This window comes from Typha latifolia, chromosome 7 (genome assembly GCF_019914945.1).
Source record: "Typha latifolia isolate L0001 chromosome 7, TyphaL0001v2, whole genome shotgun sequence".
NCBI lineage: Eukaryota > Viridiplantae > Streptophyta > Magnoliopsida > Poales > Typhaceae > Typha > Typha latifolia.
The window spans coordinates 738173-759663 of record NC_133092.1 but is presented as its reverse complement, the minus strand read 5'-3'; the positions used below and the strand labels follow the sequence as shown (position 1 = coordinate 759663).

General features: G+C 38.2%; 4 protein-coding genes across 5 annotated transcripts; 1 reads left to right on the top strand and 3 right to left on the bottom strand.

Moving 5' to 3' along the window:
• Positions 1–122: 122 nt before the first annotated feature.
• LOC140791741 (cytokinin dehydrogenase 6-like) lies at positions 123–3256 on the bottom strand. Its single transcript, XM_073142386.1, has 4 exons — positions 2504–3256; positions 1729–2138; positions 703–968; positions 123–589 (listed from the first exon to the last, which is right to left on the bottom strand). The coding sequence occupies exons 1-4, from the start codon at positions 3105–3107 to the stop codon at positions 274–276; spliced, it is 1596 nt and encodes a 531-aa protein (XP_072998487.1). The 5' UTR covers positions 3108–3256; the 3' UTR covers positions 123–273.
• Positions 3257–8876: 5620 nt separating this feature from the next.
• Positions 8877–12174, top strand: LOC140792043 (uncharacterized). 2 transcript variants are annotated; one of them, XR_012109679.1, is made up of 11 exons: positions 8877–9151; positions 9413–9454; positions 9541–9685; positions 9962–10191; positions 10290–10347; positions 10607–10684; positions 10829–10917; positions 11054–11135; positions 11284–11463; positions 11527–11773; positions 11924–12174. XR_012109679.1 is itself a non-coding variant. In XM_073142836.1 (10 exons), exons 1-10 carry the CDS (start codon positions 8997–8999, stop codon positions 11662–11664), a joined length of 1197 nt encoding a protein of 398 aa, XP_072998937.1. In that variant the 5' UTR covers positions 8877–8996; the 3' UTR covers positions 11665–11900. The 2 variants fall into 2 exon arrangements, 1 of the variants encoding a protein (XP_072998937.1); XM_073142836.1 differs by lacking the exon at positions 11924–12174 and having other exon boundaries at positions 11527–11900.
• A 1666-nt stretch (positions 12175–13840) lies between these two features.
• On the bottom strand, positions 13841–15626 carry LOC140792107 (zinc finger BED domain-containing protein RICESLEEPER 2-like). Its single transcript, XM_073142943.1, has 2 exons — positions 14409–15626; positions 13841–14260 (listed from the first exon to the last, which is right to left on the bottom strand). The coding sequence occupies exons 1-2, from the start codon at positions 15624–15626 to the stop codon at positions 13841–13843; spliced, it is 1638 nt and encodes a 545-aa protein (XP_072999044.1).
• A 2867-nt stretch (positions 15627–18493) lies between these two features.
• Positions 18494–20317, bottom strand: LOC140792042 (allene oxide synthase 4-like). The gene has a single exon (XM_073142835.1). The coding sequence runs from the start codon at positions 20231–20233 to the stop codon at positions 18782–18784; it is 1452 nt and encodes a 483-aa protein (XP_072998936.1). The 5' UTR covers positions 20234–20317; the 3' UTR covers positions 18494–18781.
• Positions 20318–21491: the final 1174 nt, after the last annotated feature.

Genomic DNA, 21491 nt, shown 5'->3' with positions numbered 1-21491 from the left:
ATTATGTTTCCCACACTTATTTTGTTCGTATGCAGAATGGCCCTTTGTTTGATATTAATGTTCAAATAATAAGCTTTTAATGATATGAAATGCAATGATAAGTAAATAAAAAAGACGGCTGCTTATTTTTTAGTAAATTAATTATTATATTCATACCAATAACAATCCTCACCACAAACTATCATTTAATATATTACATATTAAGATCTTCAACATTAACTATATTACAACTTTTAATCGTACACTAGCTGAGTGACTTAACCTAGGACTTTGCTAACCATATAGGCGATTCTTTTCTAAGAAGGTGAATATTTTTTGCCCTGGAGATAAGAGTGCCTTTGGGTCATACTTCATCTTCATCTTGAGAAATTTATCCCACTTTGGGCCAAAATGCTTCATCCAATCGCCTCGAGTAGTATAGTGAGGTAGATACTGCTTAACAACAATGCCTTCTTGATCACAGAAGCGAAGTATCTCATTGTTTTGGTTCTCCAAGTAGTCCAAGTCTCCCTCCAGTGCTGATCTCAGTAATCCAACAGTGTAGAATACTTCTTCGTCAGGGATCACCGCAGACATCTCGTTGTCCCACCTGCCATTTTTTTATTTTTATTTTTGTATTATATATATTTTAGATGAAGATCGAATATACTCAAACAATGATCACTCGAATGAATGAGTGAATGACTTAAGTTGTATACATACTTGGTTTTGTTCATGGGGTAGATTAGTACAGGACCCATGGCCTTGTTGTTCTTAAGGATCCCCTTGAATACTCCAAGATCAAAATCTAGAATTCTAGACTTGGGCAAGAAGATGTTTAGCCATGGATGAGGAACATCCCACATGCCGGCCGACCGGAGTTTTAGCTCGCCGTCGTGAACTCTATCGAGGAAATGGAGGTATGAGATGTCTTGCATGAAAGCAAACCCTGGCACAAAGTTGAGCTCCTCAAGCAACAGCCTAAGTCCCTGTCCATAAGGTTACAAGTCAACTATAATGTCAAATGTTGTACTCTATATGTATACACTTGTTCTTATACATAATTGAATGCAGAGTGTGACCTTAAAAGTATCTCCACTATTATTGCATGCCTCAAAATTCAAAATAATAAGATCACTGTTGATCACCAGTAAGATCTTTGAATTTATTGCGGCACAAACTCCAACAAGTAACCATAACTCTCTCATGTCCAAAATTGCATGGTTGTGCGTATATAAGAAAGCTCATCTAACGTAGGCAAGGGCTGTGATTTGTAGTACTATATGTCACTATTCCTTGAGATTGGCTTATACGACACTATCTCCGAAAGGCCAACCAAGAAAGTGAGAGAAAGAGATAGTCTTAAGAACAGGAAAAATATAATTATATATATTAGAGAGTCTCTACAGCTCTACGTTGCAAAAGATATGAAAGAGAAGTGATGATGAGGGGTTGTGAAGTAGGATCAAGTACGAAATTGATGTCATAGTAGTATAAAGGATGCTATTTTTAATCACCACACACTGACATGGACCACAAAGTTAGGCCTGGCCCAGCAAACAACCTCTGTTGTCTGAGAGACAAGAGCTTATGATCCTACTCATCCATCACACACAACCAAATAACTACCCAACCCCTTTTCCGAAAATAGAAACTCGATAGTTTGGGATACTAGTGGGGGTAGTTCAGGGGGAGTTGTTGGGTAGTATAGTTAGTACTATTATTATTATTATTATTATAATTGCTGACCTGATCCACGTCAGCTTTGGTGGCCTGGTCGTAGTAGACAGCACCTTCGAGGCAGTAGAGGGCACGTATCCCACTCCTCGCCGCTAGCCCACTTATCCGATCGATATCCGCCCTCGAGAAGAAGGACGACGACCTCCAACTCCCTATCAGGCTGTTATCCACCAGAAGCGACCCCTCCAAGTAATTCAACGTGAATACCTTATCGGGATCCCTCGATATCACGCGCTCCTGGTCCCTCGTGAATAACCCCACGTCCGTGTACATGAGCCGGACCCATCGAGCCATCTTTGGAGCCGGTTGTAACGCTATCCGAGCCCGAGTTATTATCCCGAATTGCCCCAAACCGCCTAATACTGCATGGAATAAGTCCGAGTTGGAGTTCTTCGAACACGTCATCGCCTCTCCTTTACCTGCTCCACGTCAACGTGGTTAGCAATAATTTTTACTAAAACGTGGGTCGACGTGCACAGTTTATTCATGTATAGACATGTCTCACATGAGTTAACATCGGATTAGAGCTTCTGAGCTTAACTCAAATGACACGTTAGTTAACTCACCGACTATTATAAAAACTTAAGCTATTAATTTTTTTTATTTTAAAAATGATATTTTGCATATTCTAAAAACTTTTCTCATTTCTCTTGGCTTGAGATATATTTCACAAGCCTTAAAAATAGATTCAGGATGTGTTTATAATTTATATAAAAATTTAGGACTTCTGCGCTGAAATCATGTTAACACTCCAACTAAAATGTCTCCGGTAGTGTCCGAATACCTGTGATAACGTCTAGTTCGTAGACGTTGGCGATCTGCGGTCCGTGCCGGAAGACCTGTCCGCTGATCCCTGCATTGGAAAGCGTACCGCCGACAGTGAGGTACAAATAATCCGTCCACGACCGTGGCGCGAGCCCATGCTCTAGCGTCGCATGCAGCACGTCGATCCACAGCTGCTCCCCTCCGGCGTCCACGTACGCCGGCGTCACATTAATCCGACCGGCACCGCCGTGGCCTAGCGCCGCCATCTCGACCACAATTCCTTCAGGAGCGAACGCCTGGCCCCAAATAGAGTGGCCGTGGCCACGTGGAGATATCGGAAAAGGTCTGGAAGATGAATAAGAGAAGCGCACGAGGGCCGCGATGTCGTCGGGAGACGACGGGTATAGTGCGGCCGCCGGCCGGGCTTGTTTTAGGTTCCCGAAGTCGGTGGAGGCCAAAGTAGTGGCGTTAGAATCTGCGAAGATTTTCACAGCGATGTCGAGGGTGAGGAGGTCTTGCGGGAGTGCGTCAGGCCATGACTTTAGCTGGCCAAAGCTAGCTATAAGGAAGACAACTATGAGAAAGGACGAGAAGGACTTGGTCCTTAGCAAAGGATAAGCCATTGATAACTCCGTGTGGAATGGATTCACAATTCACAATTCTTGGAGCTAGCTAGGGGGTGATTTATAAAAGGGAGGGAGCAAGAGATCTCTAGGAGGGTGCAGAGAGATCCAAGAAGGTGGCATGAGGAGGTTGTTCTGGGCCAAGCACATCCAAGTTTTCAAAGATACGGAGGACAAGAGCCAAGATTTTATCCCTATGTGGGAAGGGAGAGGTTAATTAGAATAAGTGGACCATCAAACATAATAATAGTACTACGTACTAGTTGTTTTGTCCTGTAGGAAAATAAATGTCGACGTTGGAATAAAAAAAATAAAAAAAAGGAGTAAATTCCATACAACCTTAGTGTGTTGGTTGTATAATTGATGACAGTTTCAACAGTTGGGAGTTTAAGTGAAGAAAAGAACTTTTAACATATATGCATGTTTGATATTGAAAAGGGGTTAACCCTTGCACTCACGTTAACCCATGCACTCATGCATATTGAAAACTTAATCATCCAAATCATACCTTAAAGTTAGAAAAGAAGGAAAAAAAAAACTTTAACAACACACTCACGATAACCCGTTTAATTGTGAAATAAGCATGAGCTTATTTTAGTATACTAACTAAATAACAACTTAATTTGATACTAATGTCTATTTCCCTTTCTTCTCGTCTTCCATCCAATATTTTATATTTACAATAAAATCTAATTATTATTTTTCCCTAGAAAAATGTTCACTTTAAACAATTATAATTTCAATTATTATCTCCCTCTGTCTCTCCTCTCTAGTGTCCTAGACTACAAGTCTATTCATTATAAATGACATCTTGATCATTTGCTAAAATATTTTTTTAAAATTATGATCTTTCACGTCACATCAAATATAATTATTACACAACTATATTAGTTTACAATTAAACACCATAGTTATCTACTTTTATTTTATTTTTTACAAATTAAAAAAATAAATATAGCTAAACTAATTTGAAAGGTATTCCCCAACCAAATGCCTCCAAGATATGGTATCTTGAAGACAGGGAAATTGCTATCAAGAGGAATATTAATCACTAAAAGTAGATCCGATCGAGTTGGATAATCTATGTGTACTCGATTTATTGAAGGGTCAAGTTCATATAAGTCATACTCTCGTAGCAATGAAGCAAGAATTAATTGCTTAATGAACGTGTGAACTCAAGTTGTATGCATATCTCTATATATACTGATGTACTGGTGATTACGAACGTATCTATAGCTATAATCTCCATGACTACGTGAATATGACATATTTCAGACTGGAATTTAATCATGTCATAAGATCACAGTCACAAGATGCGGATCCAACACCTAGTTGTGGGCCATGTACAATTTTCAAACATGCAGCACGTTTTATTCACAATTCAAAATTTTAATTATTCAAATTATTTTGACAAATAATTATCGTACACTCTTTCCAATGGTATATCCGAGGGTTTAAAAGGTTATTAAATACACTAGATTGCGACGCACGAATACGTTATTTTTCTCCGGCACTTATATATATATATATATTTATAAACCACTAACGCCATAAAAATTTTCTAGAACCAAATAAATTATTCTACTGTTGTTATTTTAAAATAGTTACTAGGGATTGAGGAGATCCACGTCTAATTGTCTAAATCAACCATACACGAATTCGAGAGATTTCAATTCAAGTACCCACCAAAAAGTCATCGAATCTTTATTTGATGGAAATAAGAAATACCCAACGTGGCAATTGTAGATCCACTTTTGCGACAAGCCAATTGGTGACGAATCAAAGAAAAAGATCATGAGTCCTTTCAGCTCGGAACCACAATCCTGTTGCTAGATTTTGCCTTAGACCTAACTTATACAGTTATACTTTCACTAATATACCAGAATTTAAAGTGCTGGTGAGTGGATTGCTTTGATTCCCATTGCTAAACTAGAAGGTAATATCAAATCAAGTGGGCAACTTTCATCGGAAAAGGGTTTATCTTTTATCGGTTGGGGAAATATTGATGACCTTTTATTCGTGGATTAAACAATGATAACGACAATATTCCCCCCTTTCACACACACACACACACACACACACACACACACACACATATATATATATATATATATATATATATATATATATATATCATGATATTGGAAAGAAATGAAGGATAGCTAGAAGGGGTCATTTTATAAGAGTATTCTTAACGTCAATTCCAACATCAGCACCTACTAACCTAATTAACACACCATAAATTTCCCAGTTTTTTTTTTTTTTTAAAAGATATTCCAACGAACTTGTCTTCCTATAGACTAAGATTTGGTCTACTTATTCTTCTTGTCATGTAAATAAATACTACCTGCTCTAACAGGGACAAAACACCGGAGGCTATATAAATAATAATGATAATAAGGTTCAAAAACTATGGGCGAAATAGATGTTTCCATGACTGGGATAAGACCCAAAAGAGATTTATTAAATAAAAGCAAAGGTGGACTTAATTCCCATTGATGTTATAATCTAGAGTATTAGGCGTGATAATTACTTAAATGACATCCTCACGATCTGCTATCATACATGTGAACTGCTAATCACATTAAAAGATCGAGCTTAATAGGTTCTTAGATAGAGAATCATTTGGTAACAAAGTGAGCCCAACCAGGCACAGTAAACTAGATTTAGTAGGCGATCGACAAGCACAATATGTGAGTTATTCCATACCAGCCTATAGTTTTGCAAAGCTTTTAGTTCATTTTCATGCACTTACTAAGAGCTCATTAGACAACCCATATGCTCACGTATGGTGGGAATCCCTGCAATGAAGGATGGCATGGCCCATCCGCAGTACAAGTTGGTAAGCAAACCAGTGGTAACATCAAGCCCATAGACTCGCTGTAGTAATAAATCCAGTGCACTCTTTGCAACTCTTTTTTTTTCTGTTTGGAAAAATATATATATATAATAAAAACACGATCCTTGCAACTTGTCACCATGATAGGCTAGTCATTTGTCTCTCTAAAAGAACAGGACCTCCAAAGTGCAAAATGTACAGGGCTTGAGCATATATCTTCCTTGGGGTTGGATAGAACCAAATCTATAGCACAGCGGAGTTGTACCAACAACCAACGGCAGAGGAGATTCTTAATTGGGTCTTGGACACTGTGATGATATCCGAGGAGCTGTGATCTTCCAGCACAGGTGGTTGGATTTGTGATCAATTATTAGTCCATATTGCTTGACTTTTGTGCAGACTCCTATAAACATAATAATAAATTATAGGTCCGAGGCAACCAATTAACAAGAATCTACATTGGGAATTGATAGTAAAAAAATATTAGATATACCCTCGTTTCAAGCATGATCTATATAGGCATTAGTCATGTTTTACAAAGGGAAACAAGAAGTTAGGTGTGTTTCGGTCACTTTCTGCCGGAAACTTAATGTTTACGTTTAATTATTAATGGAGACGATAGAGTTCTATGGATTAAAAGAATTTAGGGCGTGTTAGATCCTCTTAAGGCATAGGATGACCACTTGGCTTCACACTAGTAGTAGTAAAGAGAGACACCAATACTAGATCCTGAGCTCTATATATTTACTTTATAGCCTAATTATGGGAGGGAAGTATATGTGTCCCTTAAAAGTATTAGTCTACATGGCTAGCTGCTGCAAGAAGTAGGTTGCATATTAACTTAGGCATCCATGTTTTATAGAGGGAAACGTAAAAGAGGCAGCTTTTAGTAGATGTTCCTTTTCAAATAATAATTGGAAAAAAAAGAAAGAGAATTTACGTCCGTAGATCGACCTCTAGAGAATCTAAGGATATCTATCAAACGAGATCCTTGTGTCACGTAGCTGAACAAAGTTGACTAGCGAGTACCAAAAAAAAAATTCCTTCTTTTTTTGTTTGTTTTTATCTAACTTTTATGTGTCTGGACGTACAATTTCCTTCTAGTATAGGAATCGTTCCCATGATGGCATGGGCTTTTCATATCTTCCATTGCTGATATGCTTACCTATCTATCCCTCTCGGTCAAAGATATATAGCCAATAGTCTGTAGGTAATAACGTTGCGTATGTATATGCGAGTCAATAACCATCTGATTAATGCTTCGGGTTAACAGCAACCACTACCAACTTTCCTCTGTAATCATAGGGATCGATCGAATTATCTCCTACGTCATTAGATTAGCGGATCTGGGGCCAACTACAAGTCATAGACTAAGCTCGAGAGATGTTGGCATTATACGAGAAGATAAGGATTTGAAGTGATAAGCTTGGATCGTAAACAAATCTCTCTTTGATATGGTGTATATAATTCCAGGATTTATTACTGGATGCATCTGTAAAGTGATGGATGTTAGAGACCGGGCGGATTCGTTTCCAGTACATCTCGTGATTGAACGCCAATCTTTTCAGTGTACAATTTCGTCGAACAAACCCCAACATGGGCAGCTAGCTATGTCCTTCCTGTCTATCTCCACCCCCAAAATCACTTTGGATTCTTTGAAATCTTATTAGTCCACATAACGGACAAGTTAGTTGACCATTGAAGCGACCACGTGGCTACAATGGGCGGCTAAGGGAAAGAGTAGTAGTAACAAGATCTACGTAACAAAGATGGTTTGCCAAAAAGATAGTAATGTAAAAAGACCGACCATCTTATAAGGAGACTTTGGAAGAATATATGCAGACGTTGCATGGGGCTCGCAACGTGCATGGAATCGGCCAACCACCACGAGAGAGTCGACTCGCACGTCGCATCGTCATGTCGCTCTCCCAAAAGATTTTCACGAGATGGTGGACGTAAGAAGAGGAAGAGACGAGACACTTGAGAGACGACTGGGATACGCGATATCCTTCTAGGGATTCGATTCGGCCCCACACTCTCCCAAAGCATCGTATCCGATCGTATCTAAGGAAAAGGAACAGAGAGAGAGAGATATATATATATGTAATAGTACCTTGGACTACGGGCCCCACTTATCGGATTCTCCATTTGCATGCCATGCCATGCCATGCCATCATGCATCTTATAACTTAGCTCCACAGTCAGCATGAGACAAGTTACCGAATTACATACATAGATACAGTGTTTGTGATGTAAGATGTGGACAAAGACGTACCATGCATGTATGATCGTCCTCGTATCATGTGGTAGGTCATCTGCATTGAAAGTTTCATAGATTTTTTGTGGAAAAAGAGGTCTCTTATCCTGTTGTCGTGCAGTCTATGGACTTTTCCATTCCCAAAATATTAAAAATAAAAGAAGAAAAACAGACAAAAAAGAAATATCCTGTTCTCGTAGGGATAGGACATGTGCTTCAATGCATCTAGACGACAAGAGTTGGTACGAACATTTTGGGTTTTTTTTCCCTCCCAAGGTAAAAAAGAAGGGGAATGAAAATAGACACAAAATTTACCAAAATATTATCAGCATATAAAAAGTAGGATCTCTGCCATGTTGGATCCTCATATGAGATAAGGAAGTATGGGCCATGGGAGACTAAGGCGAAGCCCAATTCTTCTTTGGTTTAGCGGGCCTTTCTCCGGGCCGGAGGCCCATGAAACTTGTGTAAATAGTCTATTGGAATTTCTGCGAAAAAAAGGCCTAGTGGATTTACCTAACTAGGTTGGGCCATACACAGGCATTTAATCAAATAGTTTACGGGCGAAACTAAATGGGCCAGTAGAGAACCAACGAGGCCCATTTTTTTTTCTTCTATTGGGCCCTTTAAGCCCAATAGTTTTATGCTGGATCCGATAGCCCAACTCTTTCCTCTCCAGAATTGCTCGATCTGAGAGCTCGTCTCACTCGCTTTCTCCGAGCCCTTTCGATCTCGAAACCCTCCATTTCCAACCCGAGCTCTAGCTCGAGGAAGGCGGAGGAGGAGAGCATTCATGGCGTCGAGATCGGTGCCTTTGTGGCACGATTCGTCTGGATCCCGTGGGTTTTTTGTGATCTTCTTGCTCTTGGTTTGCGCTCCATCTCCTTCGTCTTCCTCCACGATGCATAATAACAACTGGGCCGTCTTGGTCTGCACCTCCCGCTTCTGGTAATCTACTCTACTCCTCTCTTCTCGTCGTGTTTGATTCCGCTTTGCTTAACATACCTCGAGGAAGGAGGAGACCATAATTTCTTGGATTCTCCCTGCTTTTCCGTTGGTCGATGTGTATTTATATCACGGACTCAACTAATCAATTTTTGAAATTTGATGTTTTTTCCGAAGAATTTTATTTGTAATGTAGGTATTATGCTATTTTTTTTTTCAATTTAGTATGTTGTTTGTGTGCTTATGTTTCCTATCTTCAACCAGGTTTAATTACAGACATATGGCAAATACTCTATCTTTATATAGGTAAGCAGGATAATAGCCTTATTTGGGGTTTTATCTATCTTGGATGTACAAAACTGCTCGAGCTTAGTAGCCAATTTTGTCACCAGGACTGTGAAGAGACTTGGGATACCTGATGAGCGGATAATACTTATGTTGGCGGATGATATGGCGTGCAATGCTAGGAATAATTATCCAGCTCAGGTTTTCAACAATGAGAACCACCAGCTCAACTTGTATGGAGATAATGTTGAAGTGAGTATGTCTGTTCTGTTATATTTTACAAGAGAAGATGATATATGACTTGCTTAGGAGGGCACTAATGTTCGATAATGTCGCAATTGAAACAATGTTAACTTGTAAGAATCTATGGAAAGATCACTGTTGAAAACACCGATCCAACTATAGCTGAATAATAGCACGTCTTAAATCCTAATAGAGTTAGGGAGAGCCTTTTCTTCTCTTAATTCATATTGCGTATAACCGTTGCACTTATTTCTGAGAGACTGCCAGTCTGCCTTCAACTAACAGGTTGATTATCGAGGTTATGAAGTAACTGTTGAAAACTTTTTACGGGTTTTGACTGGAAGGCATGAGAATGCTGTTCCAAGATCGAAGCGGCTATTAAGTGATGAAGGTAGCCACATTCTCTTGTACATGACTGGGCACGGAGGGGATGAATTTTTGAAATTTCAAGATTCTGAAGAACTTCAGAGCCATGATTTAGCTGATGCAGTAAAGCAAATGAAGGAGAAGCATCGGTGGGATTTTTTGCTGTTTAAATTTGTCTTTATTTTAGTTATTGCTTTAGGCATGTTGAGAAGGAACAAGCTCATTTGGCTTCTTTTGATTCCTTTAGATTCAAGGAGCTGCTGATAATGGTCGATACTTGTCAAGCTGCAACTCTATTCTCTCAGGTTTGTTTTGTATTTGACATGATAACTGAAGACAATTAGTGCAGAATGCTTCTCTAAGAGTTCAAAAAATCTCTTGACCTGAAACAAAATGAGATTTTTGGACATTTCCTTAATTCGATTTTTTGTGTGCATAATATAGTTCTCTCAGAAGTTGGAGCTCGACTAGTTTAGTTCATCTGTTTAATTTCCTAGTGCATTAGTGAGACTAGTACAGTCAGTTGCTTTTGCAATATTTTGATGCATGTCTGGAAATCTGCAGCTTCACTCACCTGGTGTACTAGCAATTGGAAGTAGTATGAAAGGAGAAAATTCATACTCTCATCATCTTGACTCTGACGTAAGATTATGTTCACTGTCATGTATCCTTGTATAATTTTCCTTGTTGACCTCATTAATAATATTGATATTTCTGCCTCATGTGTATTCATCCATATCCTTTGATGTCAATAACTATTATGTTAATCATGCTTTATCATTGTAGATTGGCGTGTCTGTTGTGGATAGGTTCACTTTCTACACTCTTGCTTTTTTTGAGAGGTTGAACATGTACAGCAATGCCTCATTGGACAGGTATGCTATAAACTTCTATAGTCTTTGGGAACTTCTCTGAATAGACTTTTCTGATCTTTCTGTATGCATAACTGTGGAACCTTCCATAAATGTATCATAAAAAATTATACATTGCTAAGCATGTGAATATTTGCAGTCTTTTCAAGTCATACAATCCTAATATGTTGATGTCTACTGCATACTACCGAATGGACCTTTATGAACGACCTTTAAACGAGGTATGGGCAACGATGACAAAGACATGTTCTACTTTCCAAATGATTTCTCAAATCATCCAATAGGCCAGATGACCTGAGCTGAAGATTTGTTTACGCTTTACTGATTCAGGACCATAGCAAAATCTAATCCCATTTTGGGTGTGATCAGGTACCTGTCACGAACTTCTTTGGGTCAGTCATGAAAACAATTCACATGGATTCTGCCTACACAGGCTTCTCAGTTGCATCTGGCATTGAAGAACCATTGGTTTTGGAACAAAGAGAGGCTGACCGAATTCTGTTAGAAAGTGAAACTCACGAGGACAAACCAAATGTCCAGGATATGAAAGTAAGTGTTAGTGTCTACATTGTTTCAAGGGTTTTACAAAACTAATACTCTTGACATATGCAGGGGGTCCATTCCGCTTTTCATGAGTGGACAAAGCTTTTACAAGATAGGTTGGAGGATGAGAACTCTGACACTCTTGTAATGTATGGTTTGGGAACAATGATACTGTTGCTGCTGATTTCGACCTGGTTATCAACTTAAGCATTCCAAGCAGCATATTATTGTGTTAACATCACAATTGCTTCAATAGCTGTGTGCTAAGCCCTATGTTAAGGGTTTTACATTCGACGAATTTTGTGAAGTTTAAAAGGTAGGCCTCTTGATTGTGCCATGATGTTAGTTTACTTGGCCAACTATTTCTTAGTGTTAGACTCATTTTATGACATCTGAATAGGGTGTACGATTCTTTTAGTTCTACTGTTTTCAAATTACCGAAAGCGGCTTCTTTCTTGAAATGCAGATTCTGCAGAAGATTACCTGTTATCGTCTCAATCTACAGCCGTCTAATATATAATGATTTGGTAGAAGTTGGCTTTTATGCACATACTCAGTATGATAAGCTCTGAACGTTTCCCTTTATTCTTGGAGATGCGTCCTTCCAGTAGTTGGGTGTTACACGTTTTTATTTATTTTATGGCAAAATAACACCTATTGAAGGACTAAAGAAAGCTCCTTTTAGTATTTTAATCATGCTAGATGTTATTTTCTTAATCTAATATTTGTCAGTTTCGTAGCTCCCAAAGATAGGAGGAGGGCGAGAGAAAGAAAGTCTTTTTTTTTTTTATAATAATTTACGGATTTATTGACTATTTGTAAGTGTGGATAAAAGAGCAAGGCAGTGTTTATTAGTTGGCCCATACTCATATTTATAATAATATTTAAATACTGTTGTTTTAATGTGCTAAGGTATGGTCAATGTATGTAATTTTAAGTTACGTATATTTTTCTACCGTAAGTGAGGGGGTGTAATAAAGTTATTACGCTCATTTTCTTACTGTGTAATTCTTTCCCATATACTAGCATGTTAGGTAGATATCGTTTATCAGACTACAATATGAAAATAAGCGCGGAATAAGGTAGTCATGAATAGTGTTATATAGGGGTGTAAACGAGCCGAGCCTGAGCGAGCCGGCTGCTGCTCAGGCTCGGCTCGAAATTAATTTCGAGCTTCTTGGGCTCTGGCTCGGCTCACCTCAGCTCGAGCCGAGCCTGATCGAGCCCGAGCCGAGCCCGAGTCTGAAACAAGCCTATTATCAAGCCTCATTTCGAGCCGAGCTGGCTCGAGCTGGACCGAGCCCAAGCCGAGCCACAACATATTTAAAGTGAAAAAAGCTGAAATTGAATAACAAATTTTATCTGTACTCTGTAGATAAAATAAAAGCCAACCAAATTGACTATAAAATTTAAAATTAATCTCTGATTAGCAACCACACCCATTTTACAGATAAATATAATAAAAGCCAATCAAATGAACTTAACTTAAATTATACAAAACCTTACTAAAACCAAGCAAATTATCATACCAATTGTAAAATATTAACATAGATTTATCAAAATTTGGCTCAAAATAATCACACCAATTTCAAAAATTTTACTAGTAAACATAACAAAAGCCAACCAAATGAATTTAACTTAAATTATACAAAATTTACTAAAGTCAAGCAAATTAACACACTAATTGCAAAATATTAACATACGGTAATTCATCAAAATTTGGCTCAAAACAAATCCAAATTTTGATATGACATCCAAATCATAAGTCTATCATTTGCAAAATATTACAATATAAGTACTTAACTTATATCTTGCCAAATATTACAATAAAATCTGATAACATGCCAAATATTATAACTAAATTTATTTGGCACTCTCAACTCTCAAGTCTTAACACTAAAAAGAAGCTTCATCCTAGAAACGCAAAAAAAAAAAAAAAAAAGTTAATTGCAACTTAAACATCATGCAACTAGTATAAACAAACAATAATAGGAAAAGACATACAATATATGATACCTAAAGATCAAACTACATTTGGAATCCTCACAAACACATTATCCATTGCCGGTACCTAAAGAAAATAAGATTATAAAAAAGAAGTCAGCAATAGTTTATAAAAGCATAAAATGAAAAAAATTTATTATGAGAAGTATAGTACACATACCCTAGAAGAGCTGATTTGTTTTTTCAATGATTCTCTAATCCAATTTCCTCCACATACCAAAGCCTCCACTGTCTCGGAAGACAAAGAGCTTCGAAAATCATTTAGAACTCTACCACCGGCGCTAAAAGCTGATTCAGATGCAACAGTGGAAATAGGAACCGAAAGGATATCTCGAGCCATTTTGGAAAGAATAGTAAATTTCAACATGTTTAGTCTCCATCATTCTAGAGCATCAAACTTGTCAATCAAACTTGTAGTCTGCTCCTCTAAGTATATTTCTAATTCAGATTTCAGAGGTTCAACTGCATTTGTTGATTCCAAAAAAATTTTAAACTCTGCTTGACCTTCTGATCCTTTAGCACCAATCAAGTCATCACTCTTATCAAGTTGAGATATATCATTCATTCTATTATTTTCACCTGATGCATTCTCAACTTTATATGATTCAAAAATAGTATACAACACTCTGTGGACCCTTTGCATGTTTATTTGAGCTTCTGCAAAGCAATATATTTTTGGAAAACAAAAATTAATAAGCTTCATTTTGTATCGGGGATCTAATACTGCTGCCACTGCCAATAACATATCACATTCTTCCCAATACTTATCAAATTTCTTTCTCATTTCTATAGCCATATCCTTCAAAAAGTAAAATTCACTTTCACATCCTTTATTTAAAGCTTCTTTCACTTTCCATAAATCAATCAAAAATAGATTTGCAAGTAGGATATGAACTTCCCGATATAATTTGAGTAACATCATAAATTTTTTTCAAATATTCACAGACTTTTGCAGCTTTAAACCAATCATTTTCTGAAGGTAGCCATTTGTAATTTGCATCTCTCGTTGCATATTGTTCAAAAACTTTTTGGTACACAAAAGCATGCTCTAACATAACATATGTAGAATTCCAACGAGTTGCAACATCCAAAGCTAAACCCTTAGAAGTAGGAACAGAGAGTTGTCTTGCAATTTCACCAAATTTGTACATACGCGAAGGACTCTTTTTTAAGTAAGTAACACTGCATCTGATATTTTCAATGACATCTTGAATGACATGGATCCCATCTTGAACAACTAGATTTAAAATATGAGCACAACATCTAACATGAAAAATAAGCCCATTGAAGTACAATTTATCTCTAACTTGAAAGTTATTCATAATAGTCTTAGCAGCAACATCATTGGCGGAGGCATTGTCTAAGGTAATAGTTGATACTTTATCCTCTATTTCCCAAGTAATTAAACAATCAATAATAGCATCTGAAATAGCAACTCCAGTGTGTGGAGGTTCCAATTGACAAAAGTTGATAATGCGTTTTTGTAAAGTCCAATCAGAATCAACAAAATGAGCAGTCAAAGACATATACCCAATATTTTGATTTGAGGTCCACAAATCTGAAGTCAAACTAATTCTATAAGTTCCTTTCAAAAGCAAAGATTCATATACTTTCATAACATCACTTCTCATTGTGTTTCTAGAAATCCGTTCATAACGTGGGTTAAGAACCTTCAGAAGAATATTGAACCATGTATGCTCAACCATATTAAAAGGATACTCATGTACCATCATCATTTTTGCCATTATTTCTCTCACCACATTTTGGTTGTATCCTGATGAAATAGTTTTGAGATAATTTTCTTCTATAGCTGAAGTCCCAGTAATACTAGATGCAGAAGCAAAAGAATTTTTTTTTTGTCCTTTGCCTACCAAACCAGTGCAAAATTTCACATGTCTTTTTATTTGTGAAGTTGTGCCTTGCTTAGGAACACTAAATAATGACGGGCAATTATTACATCGATACTTTTCTACTTCTTCTCCATTTTCTTTCACCTTAACCCGCTTGACATACAACCATACATCAGTAGTTTTTCTTCTCCCTTTCTTTTGACTATTACTTTCTTCTTCCTTGTTAGTTTCATTATCCTCTTCTCCAATATTAATTTCAATAGGTTTATTTTCACTAACAGCATCAGAAAGATTCTTAGTTACTGACTCTGACATCTACATAAAAAAACAAAAAACAGAAACAGAAATACTGCTTAAATTTTTATAATACTTAATTAGTAAAAACAAAAATAGATGTGACGGATACAGTTAATACTTAATAGCCAAGAGAAATAGCATATCAAATCATCTACAAGGACATACTCTTTGTCCAAAAGATGACATCAAAATATTGATATTTAATTAAATTTAGTTATACTAACTTTTTATCTACTTTATCATTCTCAAATATAAACATAAAATTATTGCTAGCTGAAACAAAAATTATTGCTAGCTGAAACAAAAGGACTATCTGAAAGGAAAGAGTCATTGAAATATATATCTGCATCTAAACATCCAAGAGGACTTGTTCCACCATAGAAGTGCCATTTCCTATTCTTTAGTACCATAAGAAAGAAAAGAAAAAGAACTCTTTTGGTACATGGTTTAATGAGGCAGTGCAAATCCCTAGAAAAGCAAAACTGTTATTGTGTTGACTAGGCATAATAAATTTGCAATTATGCTCCATGGTCTGGGGAATCTAATTTCTCATGAAAATATTCAATTTCATTTACATTACTTTTAGCTGCAACTACTTAATCGACACAGGCATGTTTTGGTTTTGGTTGCAAGGCCTAATAAAGGGCCAGCTGAATTGATGCGCCAACTAATTCCAACTCACTAGGGCAGAAGGAAGCAATTTTTGGGCCATTAGGGTAACCCTACACTAGAGTAATAAGAGAAACTTTTGCCTTTTGGCCCTGGCTTTGTGATGGCATGAACAGGTAAGGATCCTTGTACCTAATATCTACAAGAACTTATAGAAGATTGCTCAAGCTTATCTTCAGTTAAGCATTGAAGATAAGCTTGAGCAGCAGTACTAGATATCCATGTATCATCCATTTATTGAGTATAATGGAACACCAGTAAATTTAAACAACCTAATATCTACAAGAACTTATAGAAGATTGCTCAAGCTTATCTTCAGTTAAGCATTGAAGATAAGCTTGAGCAGCAGTACTAGTTTTATACTTATAGAAGATTTAAACAACCTAATATCCATTTCAGTATAAGCTGTTTTATACTAAGTATATTACTAAACAATAAATTATCTCAGTACTAGTTTACTAATATCTATTTCTCTATTATTTTTCTTCTTCTTTTCCATCAAATATTACTCTTATTATCATTTCAAAATGTAACTTAGTCAGACTATCTTTACACCACCGTATCGGTTTACAAATTACAACTAGACGATATAATAATCTAAATCAGTATAAGCTCTCTCATTAAAAATTAGCATAACTAAACTAGTACCCCAAGTAAAGTACATGACAGTACTAAATTAAAATGAAACCAAACTATAGGAGGTTAAACTGCAATTTACCTTTGTTCTTATACCGGGTGTGCACCTATGCAATATATAATTCCGAGAAATTGGCAGACGGGTTAGTTTCTCAAACTAGTAAGTAGAGAAATCATGCCTAATTCAGAAAGATTAAACTGCCCTTAACATTAAAATGATATAGAAAGTATAATACTACAAACGAGTAAGTAGAGAAATCATACCTCTTGCTTAGGTCGATGGAGGAGGATGACGCGGCGGCTTAGAGAAGGAATGGTGAGGCTACGAGCGGCAACGGCTTGGAGAAGGGAGGTGAGGCGACGACGCGACGACGACGGCTTGGAGAAGGGAGGTGAGGCTGACAACGCGTCGGCGACGGCTTGGAGAAGAAATGGTGAGGTGAGGCTACGATGGCTTGGAGAAGGGAGGTGAGGCGACGGCTTAGAGAAGGAATGGTGAGGTTACGACGCGGCGACGGCGCCTTGGAGGAGGAAGGTGAGGCGGAGCTTCGCGGGAGGAGAACGATGCAGCAGCCGACAGGAGTTTTGGTCTTTTGGAGAAGGAAAGTGAGATTTGGGGATTAGGGTTTTATTATTCACTTTTATACCGAGCCTATCGAGCCGAGCCTGAGCGAGCCGGCTTCAGCTCAGGCTCGGCTCGATAGTGATTTCGAGCCTATTTCAGCAGCTCGGGCTCGGCTCAGCTCTGGCCGAGCCGAGCCCGAGCCGAGCCCGAGCTGCTCGACAAGCTTGACACCCCTAGTGTTATACTCTTTTTATACTCCTATTTGGTGGAAGAATAAGGGATTAAGTATGAATTAAGAATTCATTATTTATGGTTTGTAATCAAATACCACCAAATATGATAAAATTGATATCATAGTAACATTCTCATAGCATTACTAATACCATGAATACTGGACATTCTATTCTTATTTTCCTATTTTAACTTAGAGTTGGAATAACAGCAGGTCCTTTTATTCTAGTATGGTAACCAAATACAAAAGTAACAAAACAATCTTAGCTCTCCTCTCCATGAATTATCTTAATTATGTTTCTTTTCTTTTTTTTGTGTGTGTTTGATTATAATACTAGAATAGAGGGTGTCATGGATAAATAATAATAATAATAATTGCTAAAATATAAAATAAGGAGGATTCAGGTCAAATATCAAAACAACCTTTAGAAGAGCGTAGCTGCTTTAAACATGATTAAATGTTTTCTCTTTTATTTCAATTTAAGTTGGAACAAAAAAACTGATAAAGAGCCTGGTGTTCATGATATTAAGTAATACTACGAGAATATTAAACCATGATATTATTCATTATACTAATTTTAAATAATATTTAGCTATAAATTATGAATAAACAATTCTTAATCAATAAATAGGAACCTTTTATTCCTCAACCGAACGGATACAATTATTAGATGGATGTATGGGACCAGTGCAGTTGCCAACATGATCTTTCTACAAGTGAGGATGTCAGAGTGATAGTCGGTGCAACTATTTATTTATTTTTAAATAGAAACAAGACAATTAATGGAGGAAACGAAGATGGAACAGGAAGCACAACGATTTTAATGCATTCCAATAATTCCATATTTTATTGGAAAGCAAATAGATTATGATCAAATTGGATACACTGCTACCAACTCGTAGATCTGAGATATTTAAAAAGAAAAAAAAATACTCTTAGATCTGAGAAAGATATAATACGGAAAGTTACGAGAACACACACACACACACGCATCTCACAATGCAATCATGCGTACGTATAAAGAAACGATCGAGAGTAACAAGGAAAGACATCATCTTTAACAATCATCAGCTAGCCGTCCGTTGCCTTGTTGACGGACGTGATGGTGATCTTAGGCTCCAACGGTAGCACCCCGACATCCGCCGTGAACGTATCGTAACGGAGGAAGATCTCCGCCACGAGCAACCTCCCGACCGTCACCACCATGTCCTTCCCAGGGCATTGCTTGTTGGTAACGCTGGGCTCGTCCGTCTCGGCCCCGTTCGACCACACCACGTATCGTAGCAGCTTCTTCCCCTCCTTCCCGACAAACCGGTCCGCTACGAACTCCTGGCCGTTTACGAACACCCTCTCGTCCCGCGTCGCGAACGGCTGGTACCCGAAGATCATCTCCCCCTTCTTGACCCGGAACGCCACGTCGTGGCTCTCGATTACTAGATCCGACCTGGCCCGACCGTATTGGTACTCGACGGGTGGGTCCATGCGGAGCGACTCCCACACCACCGACTTGACCAGATCCATCCGGTCCAATCCGGCCGGCGTTAGCGAGCCGTTATCGGACCGGACCACCGACCGGACCTCGCGAGCCAACCTCGCGTGCAAGTTGGGTCCGGCTATCGCGAGCCATTTAAAGATCACGGGTAAGAATATTTTAACCCCGCCGTATGCATTAAAAATCGTGGCGAAGATAATATTATGCAATGCCTCGTCGCGCGAGAGGCCCATCTCTTGAGCCTGGTCGAGGATTTGGGTTGCGGACTGGGAGAAGAAGGCGGTGAGCGCCTTGTAGTCGGAGGCGACTAAGAAGGCCGGGAGGTGGATGGTGTGGAGGAGCAAGTCTTCGAGGAACTTCGGGAGCACGTTGACAGTGACGAGGGGGTGGAGTTGGAAGAAGAGCCATTTCAAAGCCATCTTATGGGCGTTCGGGCCGATGGCGGAGCTGGGCTTGGCGCCGAAGAAGGCCTCGCACATGAAGTCGAACGACGCCGACTCGTTTAGCTCGTTAACTTGGACGGGGCCGGAGGAGGCGAGGCCGGAGTCAACCTTGTCGAAGAGCGAGGAGAAGCTGTCTCGAAAGGAGGAGACGAAGTGGGATTTGCGAGAGGCGAGGAGGGCAAAGATGAGGTTTTTAAGGGTGGTGTGGCGCGGCTCGGAGGTGTCGAGGTAGGCAAGAGGGCGGAAGCCGGCGTAGAGGGAGAGGGAAGGGAGGTACGTGCCGGTGAGGGTGTCGGATTTGTCGACCTTGGAGGAGTCGAGGAGAATGCGGAAGCTGTGGGCGTCGAGGACGGCGACGACGCGGGGGTTGGAGGCGAGGAATGGGCCGGGGGGCATATTGACGCGGAAGACGGTGGAGGAGTAGCGGGAGATGCGGGAGGAGAAGAAGAGGTGGTGGCCTTGGAAGTAGTAGAAGTCGAGGCGGCTGCGGAGCGAGGAGAAGAAGGGGAGCCCGTAGCTGCCCGGGATCGGCTTCACGGGCAGACCGGAAGGGGAGAGCTCTTCGGTGGTTGTCTTGGGTGTAGTCATGGTGGTGAGGAGTGAGAAGGAGCGGAGAGGAGTTGATGATCTAAATTTGTTTGCTGAGCTGTTTGATTACATTATTAGCAAACAGATATAGACTTCACATGAGATGGGATAAGATGTACTTAATTGGGGTCCTACTACTCCTACTCCTAGTCCTACGCCCCGGGAATTACTATTCTGTATCAATTATTATTTTAATAATTTTTTGGACATAAGCACTCTTAAAATGTAGATAGATTTTCCTTCTCTACAATCTTATCTTTACTTTCATCTACCAAGCTCCTCAGCAAACAAAACTCGTGCTCAACGTTCTAAACAACAGACATCTTCGACAGGTAGATATCTAACTTCTTCTTCTTCGGTTGGAGGCAAATATTTCAATGCTACTGATTTCTCGGTACGGGTTTCAAAATCAGATCAGGTAAAAAAAAAATGACATGTTATGTTAGTTAAGAACATTAAATTATCGGGTTATATATTCGATTCTTGTATTAAGATTTCTATCTCAGATAATTATGATAAATATGATTATAGCTTAATTATAGGAGATATCACTTAATACTAAATAATTTAAATTTGATTCTATAGAGATAGACTTCATTTAATCTATCTATTATTAAATTTTAGTTTAAATCAATCTTAAACTAATGACATTTAATTAAACTTTCATCAAGTTAATTATAAAAAGACACCAATACCATTATTCTAATATATACATTTCTCTCAATTAAGGATATATATCTTTTATTTGATAAATTATTAAGATAATATAATTGTCTAAAAAATAATTTGAAAGATAATATATTTTTAAAATAAATAATTAACTATTAAACCCGCAAATCTTTTAATTTTTTGGATTATTATATTATTAAGAATCTTAATTGTTAAATCTTTATCAAGCCTATTAATCAATAATTAATTCCACAGGAAGAATCTCTCAAATTATTAAGAACTGACAGCAAAATTGTCCACCTGGGTCCACGTCTATTCCTCCAGAAAGATGAAATCAGACAATTATAATTTCTATGGTAAAATGGTTGCAATATTATGTAGCTGCTAGATCTGGAACCTGAACATTTTCTAGCACGAGATTTGAGCTAGATATCAGATCATGGAAAAATTTGAAGTCCTCCACAAAAGAGTTCCATTTCCAAGGAGACACAGGCAACTAGGCAAGTGGGTAAGAAGAAATATGCATTAAAGTATCTGAACAAAGTGTACAGTGTTTCCCTTTATAATATCCAATATGCAGAAGTTATAT

What these genes read in the sequence shown, in the direction of transcription:
- LOC140792042 (XM_073142835.1), bottom strand. Translation starts at nt 20,233, where the DNA reads ATGACTACACCCAAGACAACCACCGAAGAGCTCTCCCCTTCCGGTCTG.
- LOC140792107 (XM_073142943.1), bottom strand. Translation starts at nt 15,626, where the DNA reads ATGTCAGAGTCAGTAACTAAGAATCTTTCTGATGCTGTTAGTGAAAAT. An exon ending in ATTGGTTTAAAGCTGCAAAA is followed by an intron (nt 14,261 to 14,408) that starts GTCTGTGAATAT and finishes TACTTTTTGAAG; the next exon opens with GATATGGCTATAGAAATGAG.
- LOC140791741 (XM_073142386.1), bottom strand. Translation starts at nt 3,107, where the DNA reads ATGGCTTATCCTTTGCTAAGGACCAAGTCCTTCTCGTCCTTTCTCATA. An exon ending in CGAACTAGACGTTATCACAG is followed by an intron (nt 2,139 to 2,503) that starts GTATTCGGACAC and finishes GACGTGGAGCAG; the next exon opens with GTAAAGGAGAGGCGATGACG. An exon ending in TACCCCATGAACAAAACCAA is followed by an intron (nt 590 to 702) that starts GTATGTATACAA and finishes AAAAAATGGCAG; the next exon opens with GTGGGACAACGAGATGTCTG.
- LOC140792043 (XM_073142836.1), top strand. Translation starts at nt 8,997, where the DNA reads ATGGCGTCGAGATCGGTGCCTTTGTGGCACGATTCGTCTGGATCCCGT. An exon ending in TGTATGGAGATAATGTTGAA is followed by an intron (nt 9,686 to 9,961) that starts GTGAGTATGTCT and finishes TTCAACTAACAG; the next exon opens with GTTGATTATCGAGGTTATGA. An exon ending in CAAATGAAGGAGAAGCATCG is followed by an intron (nt 10,192 to 10,289) that starts GTGGGATTTTTT and finishes TGATTCCTTTAG; the next exon opens with ATTCAAGGAGCTGCTGATAA.